The 25,736-nt window shown below is 33.6% G+C and overlaps 2 protein-coding genes across 8 annotated transcripts in view; both read left to right on the top strand.

Annotated features, from left to right (window-relative positions):
- Nucleotides 1–8,853, top strand: part of LOC105322773 (uncharacterized) — a 38,725-nt gene extending 29,872 nt beyond the window's left edge. For 4 of the 7 annotated variants that reach the window (XM_066088339.1, XM_066088341.1, XM_066088338.1 and 1 more), the window contains exons 11-19: nt 3,253–3,318; nt 3,459–3,521; nt 4,699–4,755; nt 4,974–5,087; nt 6,142–6,348; nt 6,468–6,746; nt 6,895–7,074; nt 7,220–7,498; nt 7,582–8,853. In XM_066088339.1, coding sequence (XP_065944411.1) covers nt 3,253–3,318; nt 3,459–3,521; nt 4,699–4,755; nt 4,974–5,087; nt 6,142–6,348; nt 6,468–6,746; nt 6,895–7,074; nt 7,220–7,498; nt 7,582–7,841 — 1,505 coding nt within the window. In that variant the 3' untranslated portion in view covers nt 7,842–8,853. The remainder of the gene's footprint in view (nt 1–3,252; nt 3,319–3,458; nt 3,522–4,698; nt 4,756–4,973; nt 5,088–6,141; nt 6,349–6,467; nt 6,747–6,894; nt 7,075–7,219; nt 7,499–7,581) is intronic. The other 3 variants (XM_066088344.1, XM_066088343.1, XM_066088342.1) reach the window with 2 other exon arrangements.
- Nucleotides 8,854–23,696: 14,843 nt separating this feature from the next.
- Nucleotides 23,697–25,304, top strand: LOC136276376 (uncharacterized). The gene is made up of 3 exons (XM_066088264.1): nt 23,697–24,123; nt 24,192–24,389; nt 24,739–25,304. The coding sequence occupies exons 1-3, from the start codon at nt 23,697–23,699 to the stop codon at nt 25,302–25,304; spliced, it is 1,191 nt and encodes a 396-aa protein (XP_065944336.1).
- Nucleotides 25,305–25,736: the final 432 nt, after the last annotated feature.

Here is a 25,736-nt window from a genome sequence, read left to right as displayed (position 1 = left end):
GCCCATAGTTTTTGCAATTTATATTTTCCTTTCCATAAGGATTATTTATGCTAAATTACGTTGAATTTGACTCAGTAGTTCTTGAGAAGAAGATCTTTAAAAATGCACCACCCTTTTCCTACATTTTTGAAGTTTTTTTTGCTTTGAATGAAGATGTCTTTCATTTCTGCAATTGATATATGCCTTTCCATAATGATGCTTTTTTGCAAAATTTGGTTGAAATTCGCCAAGCGGTTTTAGATAAAAAGTTCAAAATGTAAAAAGTTTACAGACGGACGGACAGACGGACGAGGGACAAAATGTGATCAGAATAGCTCACTTTAGCTTTCAGCTCAGGTGAGCTAAAAACAAGTATAAGCATCATTGTTTATTCTAGTTACTTTGCACTCTGTTTGTTTGTACAATGCTCAGTATTTAATTTTTACAGACTTATATACAGTGGAGCCTCAGATATCCGGACGCCAGATATCCGGACGCTTCACTTTCCGGTCGATTTTTATTGGGAACGGAATTTTTACACAATAATTTGTCTTGTTTATCCGGAATTCCGCGTTCCGGATCCGGACGGTCAAATTTTACCACATAATACAGTTTTCCTTTAAATTTTACCTCATTTAACCGGACGGTCACATTTAAGTGTTCGGGGGCACAAAAGTTTTTTTTTCGCAAGTGCAAATTGGTGTAAAAACATATGACACTGGTTGTTGGTTTTAAACAATGCCTCCGTCCGGTAATCGGGGTCACCTGTGTCACGCTATGTACTCGCCCGAGGATATTACGATAACCATGGATGCGACATGTTTAATTGTCGCCATTTAACATATGAACTGTTATTGTTGGATTAAAAATGTCATGAAAATTGTATAATTTGTGTTTAAAAAAGTCATCTATTGATTGAATTAAAATTCTATTAATCGTAGTGTGATTAGATCGTTCGTACGCCTATTCATTTTAAAACGTAATTGAAATGAAATATTTGATAATTTGAGTTCTGTTTACGATAGACCGCTTGGGATGTTCAGGGTATCGACATTAATTTTATAGCGTGTGTTCAATTAACAGTGTAATAATAATTTATGCCAAACATGGCGTGGATGAGTGTTCACGCTACTTGTAAATATCGCTTGGGTGCAATTAACTCTATATAAAGATGGATACGTAAAATTAGCTTGGGTAAGTTCTGTCAATGAAAAAATAGCTTGGACAATTATCAATAAGGGAATATATACAGATTTTCACCCATTTTCAAACATCAAATGTTGAGCAGCTTCAAACATGTCAACACCACCGGCCAAGAGAGCGAGATTTGCGATCACCGCTAGCTTGAAGAAAAAGATTTGTCAGCGTAAAGTGGAACACCGACATTCTTCTCTTCGCTTTGTTATGCGAATGTAATAAAATTATCGGTTTAATACAGTGATTGTTATGTACATGTACATGTGTTGCCTTGTAGAATGTAGTGCTTGGTTTCCTGTGGAAAAAACATACCTTAAATAATGTTTTTAACAATATTTTGTTTTGTTAATTTAAAAAAAAAACTAAACTTTTTTTGGAGTGCTTATGGCTATCAAATTTAATTGTATTATTAATTTATGAGTTATGTTTCCATAAATATTAAAGGTAAATATCACAATTCAGATATCCGGACGCTTCACCTATCCGGACGATTTGGCCTGGGGACAAAAGTGTCCGGATAAGTGAGGCTCCACTGTACATGTACTTCTTAGTATAAGTTCAATATTCCACAAAAACGAGAATACTATATCAATTTTACTCAACATAATAATGTCTTCGCTCCTAACAGCGAACTAACTCGCTTTGAAATAGAAAGCTAGGTAAAATGAGTCTGAATTGAATAAGTGGATTGTGGTTTTATCAAATGAATTTATTACGTTTGTGATTTTAGTGAAACATCTGTAAAAATATTGAAAGTAACTATTATTAACTTCTTTCATTGCTCTTCGGAGCAGTTTATATTTGTCATACTCAGAAAACGAAACCCCCCTTCCCCAAAAAAGCTCATTCCTCGGGAATCATTTTTCTCTTATTTTAATTGACAAGACCGGGTTTTTTTTTAATCTATCGTAGAAAAATGACCCCAGTTTTTTTTCAATTCATTATTCTACGGGTGTTCATTTTACAACGTGAAGGAAGTCATAGAAATACAAGTTTTGAATGGTTTTCTACAGTTGAAAAACGACTCCACTTGCTATTGAATATTGATTTTTGAGGTTGATATTATGACAGCATCTGATATTTTTCAGCATCATGCTTAAAGCGAATATGAGTATTCGCTGTAATCTTAGTTTACCATGTCAAATATAGAGTGATTTGTTTTCAAAGACAAGCTAGATAACTATGGTGGCATATCTCGGCCCCTTGTGTGCAAGTTATTTTTCTTTTAATTATATGGACATGCAAGATACATATGTTGACATGCAAGATAGTTATGTCAACATGCAACATAACTATGTTGACATGCAAGAAAACTGCAATCAAATAAGAGTTATAAAAAATCTCAAATATCGCCAACATGTGACATTCAAGATGCTAGATACGCTACCTATTTATGTCAACATGCAATTATTTATGTTAACATGCAACTTATTTATGTCGACATGCAACTTAGTTATGTTAACATGCAAGATAAATATGTTGACATGCAACATATTAATGTCGACATGCAACTTAGTTATGTTTACATACAATTTATAAGTTGCATGTCAACATATTTATCTCGCATGTCAACATAAATAAGTTGCATGTCAACATATTTATCTCGCATGTCAACATAAATAAGTTGCATGTCAGCATATTTATTTTGCATGTTAACATAAATAAGTTGCATGTCGACATAAAAAGGTACATCTAGCATCTTGGATGTCACAGTTCGGCGATATTTGAGAATTTTTGAGACTTTGTATAATTCTTATCTGATTGCAGTTTTCTTGCATGTCAACATAGTTATGTTGCATGTTGACATAATTATCTTGCATGTCAACATATTCATCTTGCATGTCGACATATTTTATTGAAAAATAATTTGCACACAAGGGGCAGAGATATGCCACCATAGATAACAGATAACTATAGCGGAATTTTTCAAGTAGTCATTTTGTGCCAATATATTCAATAAAATCTGAGGGTTTAAATCCGTGGCTCGGGTGAAGTCCTACTCTTTTAATACTTTGAACTGTCACTGTAAAACATGTTTTTTCTTTCTTATAAATAACTCAGGATTTCTTTTTTTAGTCTATTTTAGTAAGAAGGTCGAAGAGAGAGAAGAGTCGACGCCCTTACTACCGATTGATAACATAGGTATCTCGATTTAAAATTACAAACATTTAGTAGGATATTATGTAATAAGTAAGATAAAACTTTTGTTAACTCTCGCATATTGGACCAGAATCAAAAATCAAAATGATCAATAACTTATCTGATAAGTTTTGTATTCGTAGGTCAAAACATCCCCGATATAACAAACAATAGAACAAACTGCAATGCATCTTACCAAACAGAAGGTATTTTGAATCGTTACAATTTCCAGTGTCTTTGTAAGTTATAACACTAGGAATTAAATGAATTAAATGTGTAACGTATAATTCAATACGCATCAATTACGCAAATTACAAAATGTTTGGGAGAAACTGTGGTTTTCATAGTTATAAGAAATGAAAACTATAGGTACTGTGAGCAAGCTCACAATTGATACCCCTGCTAAGAAAAAATCATACCTCAAGTATTTTTGTATTATAGACAATTATGGATGCTATTTATTAAACTGTCCATTTTTTATCAGTAACAACAGCTTTTTAAAAAAATGTCATGCTAATATGAGTACACAAACAAATTTCTATTCTTTAAATTCCATTTTATTTCAACTTGCATGAAGACATTTGTAAAATTGTAACCATATGATAACAAACGTGACTGGAATCAAACGATAATCTACATGTCAAATGTCATGTTTGAAATTTTTTTTGTATACCGAGCCCGATTTTTTTCTCCACAATTATTTTTTCTAGACAAACGGGCGGGGATGAGAATCTAACAGTTGATTCTATTTCGCCTGAAACAAGGAAATTTTGTGTCCAATTAAACCATCTAATCATTCTTATTAATACAAGAAATGACACAGACAGGAATTAAGCATTTATTAAACAATGATTTTGAACTTGTCCGAATGACCTTAAGTCAATGCCAAGGCACACTTTCAGGTCATAAGCAATCTTTGTGTAAATTAAGAACTTTCAATGTTTTTCTATAAGAAAGATATTGACCAGACAGGAATTTTGCACTTTTCCTGCCAGTGACTTTGACCTTGCCCGAATGACCTTGGGTCAAAATCGTGAAACACCTTCAGGTCATAAACAATCTTTATGTGAAGTAAGAACCTCCAATGTTTCTACATTAGAAAGATGTGGACCGGACACAAAATTTGCACAGACAAACGGACAAGGTTATTCTATATACCTCCCAACTTTGTTTGGGGGGGGGGGCGGGGTTTAAGTTTTAATTTTTTTTTTGGGGGGGGGGTTATAATGACATTATATGTATACTATTTAACACTTATTCGTACAATACCTGATTATTAGTCCAAAGGAATCATACTTTAAATATTATGAAATGTAGATGTATATTAAGGTCGGGCGTGATCATATCTATCATTTCTATATCATATTCTTTTGTATTTTGTAGACCAAAATGTCCCAGATACAACAACAACAAACTGCGATGAATATTGCCAAAAAGAAGGTATTTTGAACAATTACGCTACAATGTCACACTTAGAATCAAATTGTATTACGTTTCACGCATAATTATACGAAATGGAAAAAAACAACAACATTTTAATGTCGATGATTTAATATGTATTCGTACAATTTTTAAAATTGAATAAATAAAAGAAATATATTTTATTATATAACATTTCTGTCCCTTTTACGTGAAAATGTTTTATATTGAAATTTAAGATATGATCGAAGAAAAGACTGTAGAAGGATTTCAAGAATTCCACGCTTTCTTAGAGAAAATTGGTGGCAGTATTACCGACGACACTTTACACACAATGAAAACTTTTTTGCAGGGTATGATTTATTTAGAAAGTACTTGACTATCATATCCTTGATAGCAAAATAATCATTTACATAAAATTGATATTAGAAATGACACCATGCTGATCTTCAGTGTAGTTCACAATAAAATATTTCTAATCAAAATTTGTTAATAGAGAACAAGTTACAGTTTCAGTCATAACTGTCCCTGTTTTAGAGTGATTTTTAAGATACAAACAATTGAAATGTAACGTTTATTTACACAAGAATGTAAAAAAAATTAAGAATCTATAAATAGTTAGTTGAAAAGACTTTCAAGAGGTTAATTAAGACATCATAAACAGTGCATTTTCCTGTAATTATCATAAAACGGAGCAGAAGACACCAGTTCCTAAGTGTTTTTAGATAGGTAATTATGTACGCAGCTGTCGTCCACAATGAAACTCACATTATAACTTTATCATGTGATATTACATAAGATATATTAATTTCGTTGTGGGAGACGGCTGCGGACACATTTCTCTCTTCGAAAAAATATGAAATTGCATTACTTGGTTATTACATACAAACATGTTTCAGATGATATATGTGTATTGAGATTTGAACAACTTTTGAACTTTCGGGCAAATATTGAAAGAAACTGTACCTTCTTCGTATTTGTAGTCGTCATTGTTTTTTGCGATGCCATTTTAAATCTGTTTCTCACTAGCACTATTTAGCTAAAAGCTATCCAACTTAAGAAAATGAATGGTATCGATCTCCTTCCATGGAGGGCGAAAATTTGAGCACGCAATGTTTGAAAATGTTTGCTTGGAATAAGATGAATTTACTCCTCTGAAGACAAAAAAGATAACAACGAATGTTTTGACTTTTGAAGAAAATTTAGTTAATCAAAACTTATGGAATGAATAGGGGCTATGATTTGTTTTGTAAGTTTTAAGTAAACTATCGTGAAAAGGTTTAGATAATTTTTACAACATGATCTACTTTGGTCGGGGATATGCGATGATATTTTTAAAGGATTTAGAGGTACAGTGTATTGTTGATGGTGATCAAACTGGCCTATGGGCCTCTTTTTTCTTTCAAGACCTCATGGACCAGGAGTGTGTTTGGAAAATGAATACAACTAGATTGCTGAAAAAATTGTCGGATACGTTTAAACTCCAATATAACATGATTTTTCTTGAATGGATCTTTGAGAAATGCGAAGATCATCAGCTAGTCGAACAATGTCAGAAGTTTTCAGCTGGACATATATTTAATCTGGAATGTTTCCAAACAAATGTCATTGCATGTAAGCCATATGTTTCAATTATTTATTCTTTTAAATGAAATTTATTTCATTGACTTAATCAATTCTATTTACTTATTTTTATCATTCTATTAGTAACTTTAATGGTACGTTTTCTAAAGGTGGGCAGAATCAACACTTAAAATTCCAGCTTATGATGACTGATTTAGGATCACACATGTCTGAGCACGTGCAGGATATCAGATATTGGTTAGCAAAATCAATTAAAGTGCACCCTGGTCAAATCATAATGACGGCTTTGCAAAGTGAACCGATTGTTGTTACATTCATGATGAAAAAAGCAGATGTGAAAACTTTTCTAAAATATATCGAAACCGACGATGGACAAATAGATGCATCACAAAAAAAAGTTGAAAAAGTTGAGACAGTCATCAACATTGGTAAAATTATTAGATTCCTTATAGATAGGCGATAAATCAATTAAAACAATTGTTAATATTTACTTTCAAATGAATTTAAATTTGTTTTTAAATTTATCTTACCGCTATCATAGATCTATATTTTTTTGTTTATTTCTTTTGATTGAAGCAAAAGCCGTAAATGGATCAAAATTTATACATGTACATCTGCGCTGCGAAACAAATGATGTTCATAGACTTGAAGAAAATGTGAGGACTCTGGGATCAAATATTGTTGAAAGGACCGGAATACCTTTAGAAGGAAATGAGATTTATGTAAGAACAGCCCAATCGGAGTCAAAAGAAAAGGGTACTAATATATATGTATTTATATTTTAAAGATATCATTACCATTAAGTCAATCATCAGCATATTAATTGATATTATTGTTAACCAGTTCAATAGTTAGTAAAAAATTATCCTTCATTTATATGCATTTTTTGTTTTTGTTTTAGTTGCGAGGGAGAATTCAAGTTTTGAAAACTTTATGCAAAGAAATAAAAACTCCTTGGTAGAGAATCTTGAACCAATATCTCTAATAACAAATAGCAACATTTCATTTTTGGACTCTAAAACTATGAAAAAGATGGAGACATTTGAGAACAGGAGAGAAAGAGCCAATTATTTCTTAAAAATATGCCTACATTTGCCAACGGAAGATCAAGAAATGGTAATAACACTGTTGAAGGAAATAATCGTTTCATCAAAAGAAGTGCCCGAAGCAGCAAACTTGGGTAAGTAGCTTAATAGTTTATTTGTCATGTTTCGGATTTAAAAAAATAAGTGTCTTACGTATTTTATGAAATTCATTTAATAGGTCCTGTGAGATGCCGGATTAAAAAACATCAAGAAGCTCTTCTTGATGAAATAGACACTGAATTAATTAAAACCACCGTTAATCGTATAGAGAATGTTCCAAACGAAGTTTACACCTCTCTGATGGACCAAAGCAAAGGAAGAAAAGAAAAGGCCAAGATATTCTTAGAGTTTGTACTCATTAAGGATGAATATGTTTTAGCCCTGAAGGAAACATGTAAAGAAAACGGAATAGAATACCTGGAAGAAGAGATTGCTTAAGAAGTTTTAATTTGGTTCATAAAACATGTCTGTTACCTTTTTTGAAATCACATATACTTCGAATATTCAAAACAATATTTTCCTAACTGTTTCACCAGTACAAACTATGTTAATGTTTCTTTGTTGATTGAACTTAACTTAATAGCATAGGGCATATTATGTCTAATGCTAAACTCTGTTACTTTACAATGTATAGATATAGTTTGACATGAGTATTCAGCTAATAATTTTCCGGAATATTCGGTCAAAAAAAAAAATCTGAATCAAAGACTAGCGTCGGTTGGGTTAACATTTTTGTCTCATAAAATCGTCTTGAGTTTTTATATACAATTTAATACGCACGTTTATTTAACTAAGAAAAAAAATCAAAGCTTATGTATTTAGTAGTCTGAAAATGAGTTTAAACTTTTAATGTAACATCTACTCTGAAAAAATCCCCATTTAGTGTAAACCAAGTCAATACCCTCCCTTTCTTGGAATACCAATGCGTTTTATGTTTTATCTCTATAAAATTATTTGATATAATAACAAATTGACAGATACATTTTTCTTATATATACTGCATTTGTAAATGTTAGGATGTGCATATCAAAAACAAGTGTTTAAACTCAAATTGTGCCTGTCGAGTATGATATACATTTGAAATTAATCTAATCATTTTTATGTCAGATTTGCGTAAAAGAATCCAATCATTTCGAAAGTTAAAGAAATCATTATGCTAAATAAAAAGTCATGTGTTAAATAACTACCATTATTTGAATTTTAAAAAATAGATTCTGAAGAGAATAACGTGTCTACAACTGGTTATCATGCATTTGTTGAATTAAGGAATTATTTTTAGGATTTTCACAATGAAATATGTTACAATGTATGCATCATCGGGTATACAAACTTTTTATCATTTGGCGTTGCTTTCGTGCCCTTTAATGATACAAAATTGTAAAATTGAAAGTAGTTTTTTTATATTAAGTGATAGAATTAGATAGACAACTAAATAAAGCACTACTAATGACATACACTCTGTTTTGTTTTTAGGGTTATAGAAAAGTAACGACTATCGTAAATAATTTTTAAAAAATATATTTGTTACAATGCATTTTGTGGCGTTTAAGCACAGGGGCATCGTATCCGCTCTACACTTTATGACATATATATAATAATACACAAGGGAAGAATCGAAAGTAGGACACGATTTGTAAACAATGTCAAAAAACAACTTACTTCACAAAAGTTACGCAAGTCCTCGCACACAATGTTGCAAATGTTGTCAAAAAACACGTTCACACTCAAATATTCCTAATAAACTCGGTAAAAAGCGTTTTTATCCCATTAAAACCGTTGTCTGCTGCAGAAACCCAATCTCTTCGCCCAAGAAAAGATAACTCTGTACTTTCTCTCTCTATATGTTCAGTAATGATAGTAGAAATTTCGGCGGTAAACTGTAAAATGTCGGGGGAAATTTTCGCCGTATGTTACTACCGTTAGCATAATAAGTTAACATTCGTTCCGATATATTTGGCATCTACTTTAATTAGCGTAATTTGATATGCAATTGTTTAAAAACAAATTAATATATTTCCTATCATTTAATCTTTTGTAGAAACGTAACTTACACTAGGCTATTTTTTTTTTAAAGTAGGGGTTGATATTGACAATTAAAACGATGCTGAAATTCTTCTGCAACGACAATTAATTTTGAAGGTTTAATGGGTTGCAAAGACAAAAAATGAATTATGAGTATTTTAATTATTGAATAAAAAAATAATATAATTTTTTTTTTATGTGAACACCAACGTAGTTTTCCATTAACATTTTAGAGAAGAAAAAAATATCTAAAATTTCCCCAGACATTTTACAGTTTACCGCCGAAATTTCTACTATCATTACTGAACATAATAAATAGAGAGAAAGTACAGAGTTATCTTTTCTTGGGCGAAGAGATTGGGTTTCTGCAGCAGACAACGGTTTTAATGGGATAAAAACGCTTTTTACCGAGTTTATTAGGAAAATTTGAGTGTGAACGTGTTTTTTGACAACATTTGCAACATTGTGTGCGAGGACTTGCGTAACTTTTGTGAAGTAAGTTGTTTTATGACATTGTTTACAAATCGTGTCCTACTTTCGATTCTTCCCTTGTGTATTATTATATATATGTCATAGAGTGTAGAGCGGATACGATGCCCCTGTGGTTTAAGTTTTTAAAACAAACTTTACTGGCAAAGATTTAAACTCTGGACAATAAAACGATCAAATACAAGATCTGTTAACACTTGAAAGAGAAATAAGTGGAGTTATTATATTTCCACTGCGGTTTCCGTAGGAAAATATTGTTTATTAAAACGGATTGATGCAGAGAAAATTACATTGGCCAAACAGGGACCAAATTAGCGGACCACGTGAGGGTATATAAGCAGCAGATTAGAGATCCTTCTGTTCGTAACACTCCGTGTAGTGAACATTTTCATGTGTGCGGGAGAGGCCGGTTTGAAATAATTACATTATACAAAGTAAGCGAGGAAAGTGATCAGCTGCGACTTGCAAAAGAATAACATTTCTCAAATAAATTGAAACCTAAACCTTATCGATAATTATTTACTCTGCATTGACTTTATTTAGCTTTCATTTTTCAAAACCTCTAATTTCAAAACAATATCATTTGTACCTATTTCATTACATTTACACGTGTTTGTAAAAATTATTTGCCACCATCTCCAGATTTTGTGTACACTGTTCGTGACGTTATCTATTTTATGATGTCATTAAAACGACGCCGATGTTGGTTATTTTTATTACAATTTAAGGATTACGTTTACTAAGGGTTTGAGATTTCAAAATTTTTTTTTTACAAAGTTCATTACCTGAAGTCAAAAGTTGTTTTAAAAACACAAAATAACAATTTTATAAACAAAAATTAATATTGATATCCATGCTTTGTTTATTTGAGGAAGATATGCTACGATAAAGGTAGATAAAAATTGAAACAGAGGATATTCGGACTAATTTTTTCATTTTCTTATTTTCTCTTAAAAACTCTCTGTAGCAATGTAATTGCAAAAGTTAGGTTTCTATGTGTTTTTTCATATCATTTTACACATTTAATTGTTGTATAATATTGTGTATTATTTCATATCACTGACTGGCACGCGATGAGAAAAATCTTTAAAACACTTGAAATTGATTCCAGAAAGAATATCTCGAAAATCTGATCATTGACCTTATATAGTGTTAATGTCAAGAAAATACAAACAATAAAAGTAGTTTTAGACAATTAATTGTTTGGAGCTCCTATTAGTCATTTTTTTTTTTGTAAACTCGTTAAAAAATGGGTGGAATTTTAAAAATTGATAGAGGAAATTCGGACTAAATTAGATTTAAAATATGAGCTTAAAATGATTCTTTGAAATATGAAACTAGTGAAGATATTCGTATTTAATCATTTTTTTTAACCAACAATTTGTTTTATTATTTCTAATAATTGCAAAAAAAGAAAACCTTAGAAAAAGTGGACAATTTTGACAATTTTTTCAATAAACATTTATTTAAATAAACATTCAAAGCTCACTACCCTAAAAAGTAGGTCATTGACCTAGTTACTTGATAGTGAAAAACAGCACCACAGTAATAGGGCTAAAATGTATAATAAGTAGTTTTTTTCCCTATTAGTGGAATTTTTTTCGCCCCTGAGAAAACGTAAGCCTTAAAATCAACTGAAGAGCCGATCAGGCGAAAGCGCTCTGGATTAAATTTGAAAGAAATAGAGTACTGTGTTATCGTCTATTGAAAACTTTTTTCTATATATTTATATATATGGTTTATTTACAGTATATTAATCTGTTCATACTGTACGACTTTAATTCCGATACTATGGATCCTAGTGCGATAAATTCATTTATGAAATAACTTGTATTCCGTACATACTTTTGTAAGTCATCTTTTGGCACTAAAACCATATTGTCTCGTTTATGTATCATATTATGTAACTAGAGACGAGCTCGTTGCAAGCAACGATTAGGTTTTCCGTCGTAGCTGCGTCATACTTGTAACGTATTACAAAAAATTGATAGCTAACCATAGTACAATATTAGATGTATAAACACTGAGAAACAAATTATTATATTCGGTGCTAGAGAATTCGTCTGGATCTGCATCGGTCGTGTGCAGTACGAACCGGGTGAGGGAATGTTGGCGTAAAGTGTATTAGGTATAAGGTTGTGGCGCGCTGTGGGCTGTAAGCTAAAACGAAGGGTAGGTTTGCCGTATTCCCGAAGGTCCACCAGTATACAGTTCCAGAGAAATGAACAGGCAATTGATGCAGGATTCCACATAAATTGGACGAGACTCAACGATGGCAACATTATAACAATTTAACAGACAGACATGTTACAAACAAGTCGGATATGGCCAGTAATGGCCTCCGGACTCAAGACTCTGGGAGAGTCGGACGTGGCCGGGTCTGGCCGCCGTATTCCAGACTGCGCATTGACAATTGTACATAACTATTTATAAGAATCTTAACAATGAGTATAAATTGACAGGTAATGATATAATGATTGGCAAACGTTTTACACGCATTTTTATCGAACGCAAGCGCCAATGAATCTCTTAGTATATATGCGGAGATCCTGGAAATTTTACAGGGGGTTTTGAAGAATAATTTTGTATTTCGAGGATCGAGGGAGAACATGCGCGGACCAAAATTTTTTCCGGGGTGGGGGTTGAAAAGTCAGACGGTTATTTGAGTTTGCCAAGGGATGTCCGATGCATATTTGGTAAGTTTATAATGTACACGTAATTGAAAGAAATTTCGCTGGGGAGGGGGGGGGGATCTGGAACCCTTCCACTTCTAGATCTGCGCATGGAGAAGACCGATGTCGGTAATTTTACTGTAATTTTAACCATTTTTATTTAATTATCCATGTTCATAATTATCAGAAAACTAATATTACCTTTCAAAGCAGTTAAAACTTAAAACTTAAGATACGAACCATTTAGTCTCGGTGAGTATTGCGTCCGCGTACGAAAGAAATGGCAATTTTCAAGAAATTCGGATGGACGATCTGTGTCCTAGGTCGTCCATCCGATTCTTTTTCAGACTAAAAGCTACAGACCTGCAGTTAGAGATTGTCAAACTCTTATTGATTATGTCAATTTGTTTGTCTCAAAGAATCATTTTTTAAATCAATAAAGTTTTACCTTAAAAAAAAGAACGAAATCGGGCACAATTTTCAATGTTAGCATTTTACAATTTTATGGTCTAATAAAATTTCAAGAAACAACTCTTCATTGCTTTATCCGAAATATTGCATGAAAAAAAAATTTACATCGCATTTTTTAAATTACAAAAGGATATTCAAAATGAACTTGGATTAACCGCTAACAAACAGGCATAAAGAGAGACTGAGAATCAATTTCTTCTCCTGTTTTTTACATCAAAAGAAATTCAAAAATAAATCAAAATATATTTTTTCTTTGTATGCGTTAATGAATATGTAGATCAGCAAGGGGTTCTTTGTCGTGCAAGCACCTACTTAACAGATTGTTACACGGGTCTACAACGATGACAAATATCGAAAAGGCAATATTGTGGGTGAAGGATGAATGTTTAGTTTGTTTTTTAAGTTTAGTTTTGATACATGTAATTATATTTATCTGGATCGGTTATGTCTGTTGGTTTGTTTTGTTTATTAAAGAGGGAAATAAAGAAATGAATAATTTCCAGGCACGTAGCATCGTTTTTGAAAGGGGGGGGGGGGGCAAACTCATCCAACAAATCTTGACAAGCAAAAAAAGAAAAAGAAAAAAGAAGAATTTTGAATTTTCCAAATTTTTCAAAATTTCACTCATAATTTCATGATTTTTATACCATTTTTTTATATGCTACCAAAAACGGGGGAGGCGGGGGGGGGGGGCAACTCCATGATAATTCAATTTTTTATGTAAATTAAAAAAAAAAAAGTTGCTGCGAGAAAAAGTGGGGAGAGGACATGTTTATGTAATATAACATGCGAAACTGATTTCATTCCACCCACAAGCTTCAAATAATAAAATAATTTTAATGAAAACAATATAAATAGACGTCATAAATCCCAAATCAAACGACATATTACCACTTGATTCTGCGCGTCTTTTTAATGAATTTATAAACAGCGGCAAATTCTAAAATGTATTTTTAAAGGTAATGTTAGCTGTAAGTCTGAAGACCTTGTATGAAAATTTCGGATGGTAGTCAATTTTTCCCGGATACAGACCGAGCGGTACATATATTCAGCTAAGGTAACTAAGAATGCTTCCAATAAAATACTTTGTTGAGTAATGAAAGCTTTTAAGAAAGCAATACTTATATTTGTTTAAAATATAACACCCCAATACTTCGTCTTACATTCGCTATTTCTAGAACAAGCAGAACCAGTATCAGTCCGACCGGCCTCACCATATACATTGTTGGAATTTAATTGTCCTAGCATTGCATTGCTCTGCATGTACACAATTTCTTTTAAAAATTAAACACTTAAAGCTATACACGCTATAATTTGCGTCAATTTTGAATAAAGGGGAAAATGTATGTGTTTGATTACTAATAAAAGTTACCTTTATTCTGTTAGTTATAATGCTCAATTCGATCACGTAACAAATATATCAAATATTAAACAATAAAAAATATTTATTGTCCTGCCAGGAAAGTAATGGCTCCTCGTGAATATCAATCTATCACGTGATATCGACAGCTAAATTTAGCCTATCATACCAAAACTGGTGAAGGGTCAACATCTTCATAATTGTGATAGTTTCACAAAGGAAAGGATATTTTCAGTAAAGCATAAATTTGTCCGATATACGAGTACAAACAAAAGGAAAAAATACAAGCCTGTGAGTAGATATGAATACTTCCTTTAAAAAAATGACGTAGACCTGTGTTTTTCCCCTATGTGCTATTTATAGATCCTATAAGTGTTAATGCAGAAGTAAGGGTATCGTGAATGGCAAGCGTATTTTACTCATTATACATGTATGTATTTCAAATTAACAACTGTTAAGCATATTAAAAATCAAGTTGGATATTTAATTAGGCAAACAATAACGACCACCTAGTTCTCCGCGGACATGCGCAATGAGGTCGGTTTGCTCTTCCTTCATCAATATTCATGAAAAGGTATATTTTCCTGGTAGGAAAATAAACAATTAAAAATCTATATCTTTGTAACGAGATGGAATTCACCCTTGTAATTTACAGATTAAGGATAACTTTTATAAGTAGACAAACACATGCGTTTTCACTGTCATTCAAAATTGACGCAAATTATAGCGTGTATAGCTTTAAAGAGTTTACTAGTATCTATATGGCTACACATAACGTACACACGTGATTCAAAAAAACCCAGACGGAAAACGGTAAAGAATTCAGTCATTGAGTCTACATTTTATAGAACTTGTAACAAAAACACATTGCGGGTCTGAATGTTTGTTGATATGTCAATCTATCAATTTACAGTTTGATTATTATTTTCGATTGCTAAGGCTACAGCGTATTTGATGAACATTGAACAACATTTTTTCCATGCCCCATTTTTTTTCCATGGAAGATATATCGAGTACAAGTATAAAGCATTTATAAAATTTATTTAATTACCTCTTTAGAATTGTGTATGGAATAAATAATTTATAAGTTGCTGCTGAAGGTTGTTTGGTATTTTCGTTTGTAGATGTTTTGCAAGTAAAAAACGTGAAACGCGGGGCAAGTCATAATTAATATCCCTAATAACCGTAACTTAAAACTAGCGGCCTTGGATTCAAATATTATCGTATACGTACACTTTTTAAAAATCATCTCCACGATGATAATTATATTATATCCATCAAATCAGTATTTCTTTTTTGCTTTTATCGGGAGCAATCCCGCGTTCGTTTAAATTGCTAGCGTACATTAGTCATGCCAGTAATACACATTGTGCTTTATAAGACGGCCGTGTATACGTATTGTAGAAAAGCTGAGTTTAATTACCATGCATTGGAACCATTTTATTAACACATCTGAACACTGAAACAATTCAAAATGTCTCTGTTACAGTAACACAGTGGGGCGTTAAACGTGTACGTCCAGCTCTACAAGCACATGCACCAGTCTGTCGTCTAGGCGACGGCCTGAATACAGCCAGCGACTCGCCTATCGATCGGTTACCTGTGCCTCGCAATGCATCTAAATATAGACAGGGGCACAGTAATGAAACAAACAACAAAAATAAGGTCAAAGAGGTTCATCTTTATGAAATGAAAATGTACATATGAATAAAAAAATTTGGGAATTTTATGTGGAATTATTTTTGCGCGCTACATGTATTAGTTAGTGCATTACAAGAAGCCCTTTCATAACCTCATAAACGTGCGCACCCCCACAAAAATGGACCGAACTGACAACAATTGTTTCTGCAAATACTGACTATAAATTACGAAAAAATTAAATTGAATACCATGGAAGGATTCAAAATTAATTTCTTTACAACTTTGCTTCAATAATGCATTAGACATTTTTATTCCTTTTTAAGTTATTGACAAGAAACTTTGGACGCCTCTAACTCCCTAATTATAGGGGCCAGCCCCTTTTTCGGTATACCGAATGAAAGGTCTGGGTAAGACCAAGAACTTTTAAAATTCATGTTATAACAAATTTTTATCAGGTAGAAAACTAACACGGAAAATACGCGAATTTTTTTGATTTTTTTTCTTACCTTTGTTTCAACATCTTTACCACCCCTTTTATTTGCATTTAAATAATAAATAAAATATATCTCGCACAAATTCAATGTATTAGCTTCCAAACCAGCCCATCTTTGAGACTCTGCCAGTCATCGTTGAAGCTAAACCCCCCTGGACAAAAGAAGTCGTTAAATTTTACTAAAAGGGGAATAACTCAAAACCGGATAGGGATTTTTCTCCAACTAAAATATGCAACGACAACATCACGCGGCATGTTATCAGTCCTGAAAATTTCAAAACAATCGATGAACAAACGAGCGAAATATTAAGGATCAAAGTTAGCGTCTAGAAGAAAGAAAAAAATAAGAAGAAATTTGAAATTTTTTCAGAATAATAGTAAGGTTTTCCGCTCCCAGCGGAAAACCTTAATAATTAATTTGATCGCTCGGTCACACTACCATCGACTAAATTGTTTTAAGCCGATTATTCGTAATAAAGTAATTAAAATTCATAACGTTTAATATATTTTTTCTTGAAGCTGCAGTTGTTTTGGCTACGAACGAAAATAACTGTTTTCTTTACTAGGCATGTTTGTTCTTAAGTTATACTTTTTCATAGGTGTCTCTGGTGTATTTATTTGATCGGCTATTAATTGATTTCTTTTGATAAACTTACTGGACCGACATGTATTTTAAAACAATTTATTTTTCTTCTAATTTGTTATGTTTTGTATTAAATGTTTGTATACTAAATAAATTTTATCATATCAATAATTATCTCAAGGTGTTTGTTTTTTTTTAATCATTAATGCTTGATTGTTGATTAGACACGGACAATTACTTAACATGGACCATGTGATATATGATTTGCCTAAGATGAACTCAATCATATGCGTAAGCGTCACGAGAAAAGGGAAAACCAGGACATTTGCCAATATACCAATATAAAATCCTACTCAATTTATTTTAAATCAAATGTTAATGTATTTGATTTAAAATAAATTGAATAGTAAATATATTATATGTTTTTTAATACTTTTAAGTTTACAATAAAATGTGTATGAGTGCAGCATAATTTTAAATTCAATTGAAAAGGAAACATGGTTTTAAATAGCTGAATGAGAACTCGACTATCGCTCAACTAAAGGCCTCGAATAATCAACCACTAGTATGTCAACCGTGTAAAATGGACATCCATCCTTAATATACCCGTTTATCATATTGCCCCTTCACTTCCTTGTTGTTAACTTAGGCACAGAAGCACATTTCCGTTGTGCATCTTCCAAAGCCTGCTACACCTTATAAAACCTACTATCAACATTATATTAATTTTGTCTTTACAATTATAGTTGAATTATTATCTACAAAGGATATATTAGTGCCAATCACTGAATTGACAATCGTATATCTTCCGCATTACAGGAAGGTGCCATTTGTATATACGCGTTGTTTATTTTTGCATATTTTGCATGGTATATTATAACTTTTACATTTTATTGTTATGTTCATTGATTAAATTTAAGGTACAGAGCCCATGTAATTAATGTAGCAACAAAAGGGAAATATTTAATTATAGCATTCGTGTTTAAACCCCTCCCCATACCCTTTTCCATTACAAAAATTAATGCAAAAATACAAATTTTTTAACTTAATGACTCCTCCTACAATTTTCCACTTACTAGGAAAGAACTATATATGATATCTATTACTCAAATTTGGCCCCAATAATTCGGTTTTTTTTAGATGATTCATGTACGTTAATTTTTTTGGTTTTTTTTTTTTATAAAAGAGTTGACATGAAATATGTTTTTCACCTATTTATTTAATTAATATGCACTCATTGGCAGTATATGACGTCAGAAGTGACGCTATTTTTATAATTCAATCAAAATCAATCAAAAATTGACATTTTTCTTATCTTTTCTCGAGTGGGAAATATAGAGCGAGTCTTTGAACAAGAACGAACTTGTTGTCACTATTGGAAAGATACATCTTTGGTGAAAATATTTTGTTTGTTCAAGCAGTCGCTCAATGTTTCCTTAAAGAAAAACTGCTTCAAACCAAGCCGTTTTATGCTAAAAATGAGAAAATGGCGGGAAAAGGTAAACTTTAAGATGTCATATTTTTTAATTGTGGGCACTTAAATCAAAATGAAAATTATGAAAAAACTTCAAATGTACATTTGTACAAATTAAACAAAGAATTACAGTAAAATGACAATGTTCATTTTAGGGGGCCATTTTAGGCTCAAACCATATATAGTTCTTTGTGTTTCAGATAACTTAAACATATACCAGATACATGTATGTTCATATTCAAGAGTTTCGATTTTTAGTACCTTATGCGGAAAATACCAGCTGCTGAACTTAATCATTTCTTAACAAAATTGTCTAAAATTAAAAGTTAAATATTTGATGCTATCATTTGACCATAATAATCTTTAATCCCTTCCAGATAAATATAGTTGGTTCCAAAGGTTGTTATAGCCAAGGGATGGCATTGGGGATAAGCTCCCATTGACTACAGAGTGCTCCTCATGGCTTGCGCCTCTAATAGCCTCTGACAACCAAGTCCAAATTCTAGCCTGCTTGTGTGGCTTGTAAAAGCCCGGCGGAACTGCTCATAACTTATTGGAGAAGGGACAAAGGCGAGTTATCTGGCGCCTGAAAACCAATGCTTTAGGTAGATGAGGCTCATTAGTCTTGGGGCACCGCTCATCTAAGAGAAGGACAACTCCGTGGCCCGTTGATTTCACAGCGATATGTAGAAAGTCACTTGTCTGTACTTCATAAGATATGACGTCATAATTAACTTTGACGTCATGATCTGCATTCCTTTCCATCATTCTCAGGGAATGTATCGTAACGTAAGAAGAGAATTTTATTGAACATCATAAAACCGTTTGATTCATTTATTGACACTGTTGTAAATACTAGGGATACTAGTTCCAATATTATCAATATTGAGTGTCAACAAATCAGCAGTTTTAAAGCCCCGTATTAGGTACATAACTATCAATAATCTAATGGTTTTCAGACTCCTCCTGCTATGTGTAAACTAATGAATGGAGATAGTTATTTGCATGTAAAAAACAGCTTGGCGCAAGTGAAAGATCGATACAATCTTTACATATTTTATGTGATATATATTGAGAGAAAAAAAGGTAACAATGTGAATTTTGCTTGTGAGCTATCAATTGACCTGATTTTGTGTAAATCGAGTTTAAAAGGTATAAATTTGCCTAATTTTGATGATGGCGCGAAATGTTTTGACAATATTTCAAATAAATGAAATATTTATATAAACCCCCAGCAAGATTTGCAAAATACGTTACTGATCTAAGGATTTTCCATAAAAATATTTTTCATTTAATGTCATAAATCACTTAAGCTTGCGCCGATGCGATTTATACAGATTATTTGTCGTGTTACGCACATCACGTGCTTAAAAAGAACATATGACGTCACAAAAATGCATTAAGTAAAGTGTTGGATATCGCTGTTAATTTATGTAATAGGAATTTAGAGATGTACGCCTGCGCAGCTATGTTAAGGCTGTCCGAAGCTAAATATATATCGAAAAATGATACTATTCTAATTATCAAAAAATACTTTAACCGAGCGAGTTTCTTTAAACTTTTATTACATAAATTAACAGTGAAATCCTACACTATATTTGATATATTTTTGTGACGTCATATATTTTTCTTAAGCACGTGACGGGTGTATTCTAACACGGTAAATAATCTATAAAAATCGCATCGGCACAAGTGAATAATGACAATAAATCAAAAATATTTTTATGAAAAATCCTTCGATAAGTAATGTATTTTGCAGTTCTTGCTGGGGGTTCATATAAATATTTCGTTTATTTGAAATATTGTCAAAACATTTCGCACTGCCATCGAAATTAGGCACATTTTTACCTTTTAGGCTCGATTTACACAAAATCGGGTCAATTGGTAGGTTTCCCCCAGCAAGATTAATATTGGTACTTATTTTCTCTCCCGATTTCCCGTAAAATATACTAAGATTGTTTTTATCTTTCACTTGCGCCAAGCCGTTTTTATATGCATATACATATCACCATTCATTAGATTACACGTAGCAGGGGGAGTCTCAAAACTGTTAGTTTATGAATAATTATCTACCTATTACGAAACTTTAAAACTGTTGATTTTTTTTATAGTCCATATCGGTGATATTGAATTTAGTATCAGTAGCATTTATAACAGTGTCTATGTAAAGGAATGAAGCGGTTTCATTATGCACAATGAATATCACTTATTACGTTACGATACATTCCCTAAGAACGATCGAAAGGAATGCAAATCGTGACGTCAAAGTTAACTATGACGTCATATCTTATGAAGTACAGACAAGTGACTTGCTAATATCGCTGTGAAATTAATCGGCCAGCCTTATTATAGCTGCGTGGTTTAAGATCGGTCTGGGGTATAAATAGCAGCCAATGAGGAAAATGGAGGAAATTTCAATTTTCTTGCCACCTTTCACTTCAGAGAAGAAATTTCTGAATTTACACTTTAATCAGCAAAATCTTTTAATTAAATTTTGTCATGCAACTAAAGTAAACTGAAAGGCATCTCTAGATAGTAAAATAATTATTATTGATGCATTACTACTTTAGAAATTCATATTCAAAATTTTGAAGTGATCCAGAAATTCAAATTTCCTCAGATTTGATTGACAGACGAGAAATCGGCTTTTTGTTTACATTCGAACCGGAAATGCCTATTGCTAGAGACGCACAGTAGATGGCGGAACAGCTTGTCTTGCCTCAAAACTGAATAACACTAAGTAATCCTTCTTGATTGATTTATTACTCTATCATCACTGGTAATCATAAACAAAGAGAAAGAACACACACTTGTGTAACGATGGAGAGTCAGTCCTGCAGCTTCACACTGATACATGTAGTATCAAGTTCCCGTATCTGTTTACGCATGGGGCCTCCCAGATCACAGGTGCTAGCAGTTTTAAATTATAAACATACAGGTCATCACATTAATTGAGAAATTTTAAAAGCAATCCTATGCACTAATGCCACTGGTCATCCTTATTTTAGTGAAAAATCCAACTTTTCCACAGATGTTTTTTGGGTCTAGAATACAGCTCTGTAAATTTAAACCATATTGTCAAAATTTTATCCCTTCAATGAAGTCTTATTTCTTTCCAAAATTTGATTTCCACCATATCGGACAGCTTCTAATGGGTCTGCATAAACAATGGGGACATTCCTATGTTATTGCTGTTCTGACAGAATCGTGCAGAATTAACGTTCAACAAACTCCCCTGTAAATCACCAGTCTTCATCTGTCTCACCAACATTTTCACTATCTTAGATCACTAGTCGGTAATTCTTCTACATCCCAATTTATGAGTTGAAAAACTTTACAATTTCTTTTTCTTCCAATTCACCCTGTTTAATTTTTTCCGCCATAATTTGGATTTCAAGAATGTTTTGGAGGGAATTTTATTAGGGCAGAGGTAAACCAAAAGGAAACTTGAGCTTGTAATCTACTACAGTAAACTACAGTTTGCAACCTTAACATCTGATTTAATAAATTGTATGTGAATATTTTTTTCAAACATTTCTGATAATCAAAGTTCAGGCCCACATGCAAAATCATCAGGTAAAGATAGTTTTTCCTCCCTGGAACCTCTTTCACAGTTGCAGATTTGAAGACTGAGTTATTGACATTTGGCGGGAGGGATTCCCCACTGAGTCAGGACTAGTTGTGCATTAGCCTCCTCTTGCACCTAACCCACACTGTCGTCGATAAGAGTTATTCTGACCAGTGAATTTCTTGGTGTTTTTTTAAAGTATTAAGTATTTTCTAAATAATTACATGTATGCGAAGAAATGATGCTTACTATGATAGATGTTTTAACAAAGCTCTAGATACAAAAAACATAACAACAAAAGGGATCGATGCTTGTATTGGCAGTGATCAATTAAGAAGTACATGCATGTGTAGAGGCTTATCACTTAAAGATGAAAATCAGGGAAAGGAACTATGCACACCGTTCCATTATTAAATGACCATTAAAATTATGTAGTTCTCTGATCAGCACGTGCTTCTGGTATGCAGCTATCTATTAATAGATTCACTCTGCAGTGTTATCAGTTTGGAGGAGGGGCCTGCTTCCTTATATGCTTAATTGCCGTCCGTGTGGATATTTAACTAGGTTCAAACCCGGTCTTTAAAGTATTTTTTCGACGATTAAAATAGTGTTTTTTTTCCGATATAAATTTAGCTTCGGACAGCCTTAACATAGCTGCGTCTGATTCCAAATCTCCACTGCCTTGTGGCCATACCCTCATATGGGAACGGCTAGGTGAGGGAAATATCAATATAAAAAGCCAAAACGGATGGTGGACTGTGCTCAACATCCAGGGATGGAAAGCAGTCTAGGAAGTAAAGTCCAAATATCAAGCCACCTTTTCTAAAGGTCTTTAGAGGTTTGCGTAGGGCCAACAAACCAACCTAGGAAAACAAATTGTTACAAAGCATCAACAACTAACCAAAGTCAATATTCCCTGGGCCAGATTGAGCCTTAACTTCCTCAAGAAGAAGAATAATGCTGTGCAACGAAAGCCAAAAGAAAGCTGCAGGGTTGATTCCCTTTCTGACACCCTAGAAAGACGTCCGAATTGGTATTTGGAACACCAGAACAATGTATGAAGCAGGGAGAACAGCACAAGTGCCGAATGGGATGAAGTACTACAATTTCTGTTTCTAAGGACTTAGTGAGATGATGTGGCTGCAATCTGGACAGATATGACTAACCACTGGAAAAACGCTGTTGTATTCTTTACACACTCAAGAGGGAGCCCCTCCACATAGAAGGCGTAGTACTGGTGCTACCCCTGGAGGCATAGAGCTCTTATTGGATGGGAACATGTTTTATTTCAGGATAATAACAGCAATATTCAGCACAAAGAATAGCAAGATTAAACTGAACATCATCCAACCAACGACGGTAATGATGAAAAGAAAGATGCCCTCTACTAGCAATTGCTGACAGTCTTTGATAAAGTAGGGAAGGAAGACATGACGATACTTATGGGCGATTTCAATGCAGAGATTGGAGCCGACAACACTGGCTACAATGAAGTCATGGGCACTCAATGATTGGGCCGCATGAACGAGTATGTTGAGAGATTAGCTCATCAGTGCTTTCATAACCAGTTTGTGATAGGAGGAAGCATCTTCTTTCACAAACGAATTCACAAGGCCACATCGAGATCATCAGACCGCGTAACAGAGAATCAGATCGACCACATCTGCATAAACAAGAAATTCTGTAGAGCATGGAAGGATGTCGGAGTGATGAGAGGAGCAGATATTCCATCAGACCACCATCTACTGATGACAGCAGTTAGATTCCTCTTCAAGAAGTTCAATTACATAACAAACAAGATGAAAAAGTACAAAGGCCGTCTCCTGAAGACTAAGGAAGTGAAGACAGCATTCCACCTCAACCTGTCTAACAGATTCCAACCATTACAAGATCAGCTAGAAAGCACTGACACCAACATCGCAACTCAATGGAGCATATCAGCTAGATGTGTCTTGACACATGTGAAGAAGTCCTTGGAAGATGAAAGACACAGCACAAAGAGTTGACATCTGCAGACACACTGAAGCAGCTAGATTTTAGGAAGGAAAAGAAAGTGGTACTGAACAACAGCCGTACAAGGGCAGCAAAAGCAAAAGCTCAGGAGGAATACACAGCAGACAAAGAAGTAAAGAAAAACATTAGGATAGATAAAAGTGATCATATTGGCAATCTAGCCAAAGAAGCTGAAGAGGCAGGAGGACAGGGGAACTTGAGTAAACTATACATAGTCACCAAGAAGCTCTCCAACAAGTTTCAACAGACACACAAGCCAGTAAAAGACAAAAATGGGAACCCTTTTGCGACAACCAATGAACAACTAAAAGATGGGTAGGGCACTTTGAGGAGATTTTAAATAGACCAGCACCTGAAAGACCTCCAGACATACAGCCAGCCGACACTGATCTTTCGATCAACTGTGACATTTCAACAAAAACAGAGATCAGGCGAGCAATCAACATGCTAAAGAACGGAAAAGCGGCAGGGCCTGTTGAGATTCCAGCAGAAGCCATCAAAGCTGATACTGAAACATCTGTTAGCATCCTGTATAACCTCTTCGAAAAGATCTTGTAGCAGAGTGTATTCCGGAGGATTGGAAAGAAGGCATATTTAACAAGCTGCCAAAGAAAGAGGACCTAAGGGAGTGTAGTAAGTACCGGGGAATTATGCTATTGTCAGTGCCAGGCAAGGTCCTCAACAGGAGACTTCTTGATGAGAGAATAAGCAAGGCAGTCAACCCAAAACTCCGTAATCAGCAGGCTGGATTCAGAAGCAACAGATCGTGTGCTGACCAGATAGCTAGCCTACGTTTCATAATTGAACAATCACTGGTATGGAAGTTCCCACTTTATGTCAACTTTATTGATTATGAGAAAAAGTTTGACAGTGTGGACAGAGAGACTCTCTGGAAGATACCGAGACACTTTGGAATACCCGAGAAACATGTCTCCCTATTTCGCATCAAATACCAAGGCAACCTATGCTGGCCAAATGTCTGCCAGTTTCGAAGTCAAAACAGAAGGATGTTTGCGGTTGCCATTTCTCTTCCTCCTTGTTATCGATTAGCTTCTGAAGACTGCTACATCAGACTGGAGGAATGGAATACAGTGAACACTCCTGACACAACTTGACGACTAGACCTTGCTGATGACATGGCTCTTCTTTCACACAACCACAATCAGATGCAGGACAAACAACTCGCCTGGCAACTACATCAATAGAAATGATGAGGATTAACACCTGTGCCCAGTACAGTTGGTGATAAGTCCATCAAAGAAGTCGAGACCTTCATTACCTAAGAAGTGTGGTGGACAGACTAGGTGGCACAGACTCTGACATCAAATCAAGGATTGGCAAGTCAAGGACCGCATTTTCCATGCTTAAAAACATATGGTCGTCTAAGAATATCCGCATTACCACCGAGCTGGGGATCCTTAACTCCAACGTTAAGTCCATCCAACTGTTTAGAGCGGAGACCTGCAGGACACCAAAAACATCCCTCACAGAACGACAGGCCTAAGTAAGTAAACTAAGTAAAAAATATAGTGACAGAGAATAAATTA

This window comes from Magallana gigas, chromosome 6 (assembly GCF_963853765.1).
Source record: "Magallana gigas chromosome 6, xbMagGiga1.1, whole genome shotgun sequence".
NCBI classification, from domain to species: Eukaryota; Metazoa; Mollusca; class Bivalvia; order Ostreida; family Ostreidae; genus Magallana; species Magallana gigas.
The sequence above is the reverse complement of the archived record's forward strand: the minus strand, read 5'-3'. Positions and strand labels throughout refer to the sequence as shown.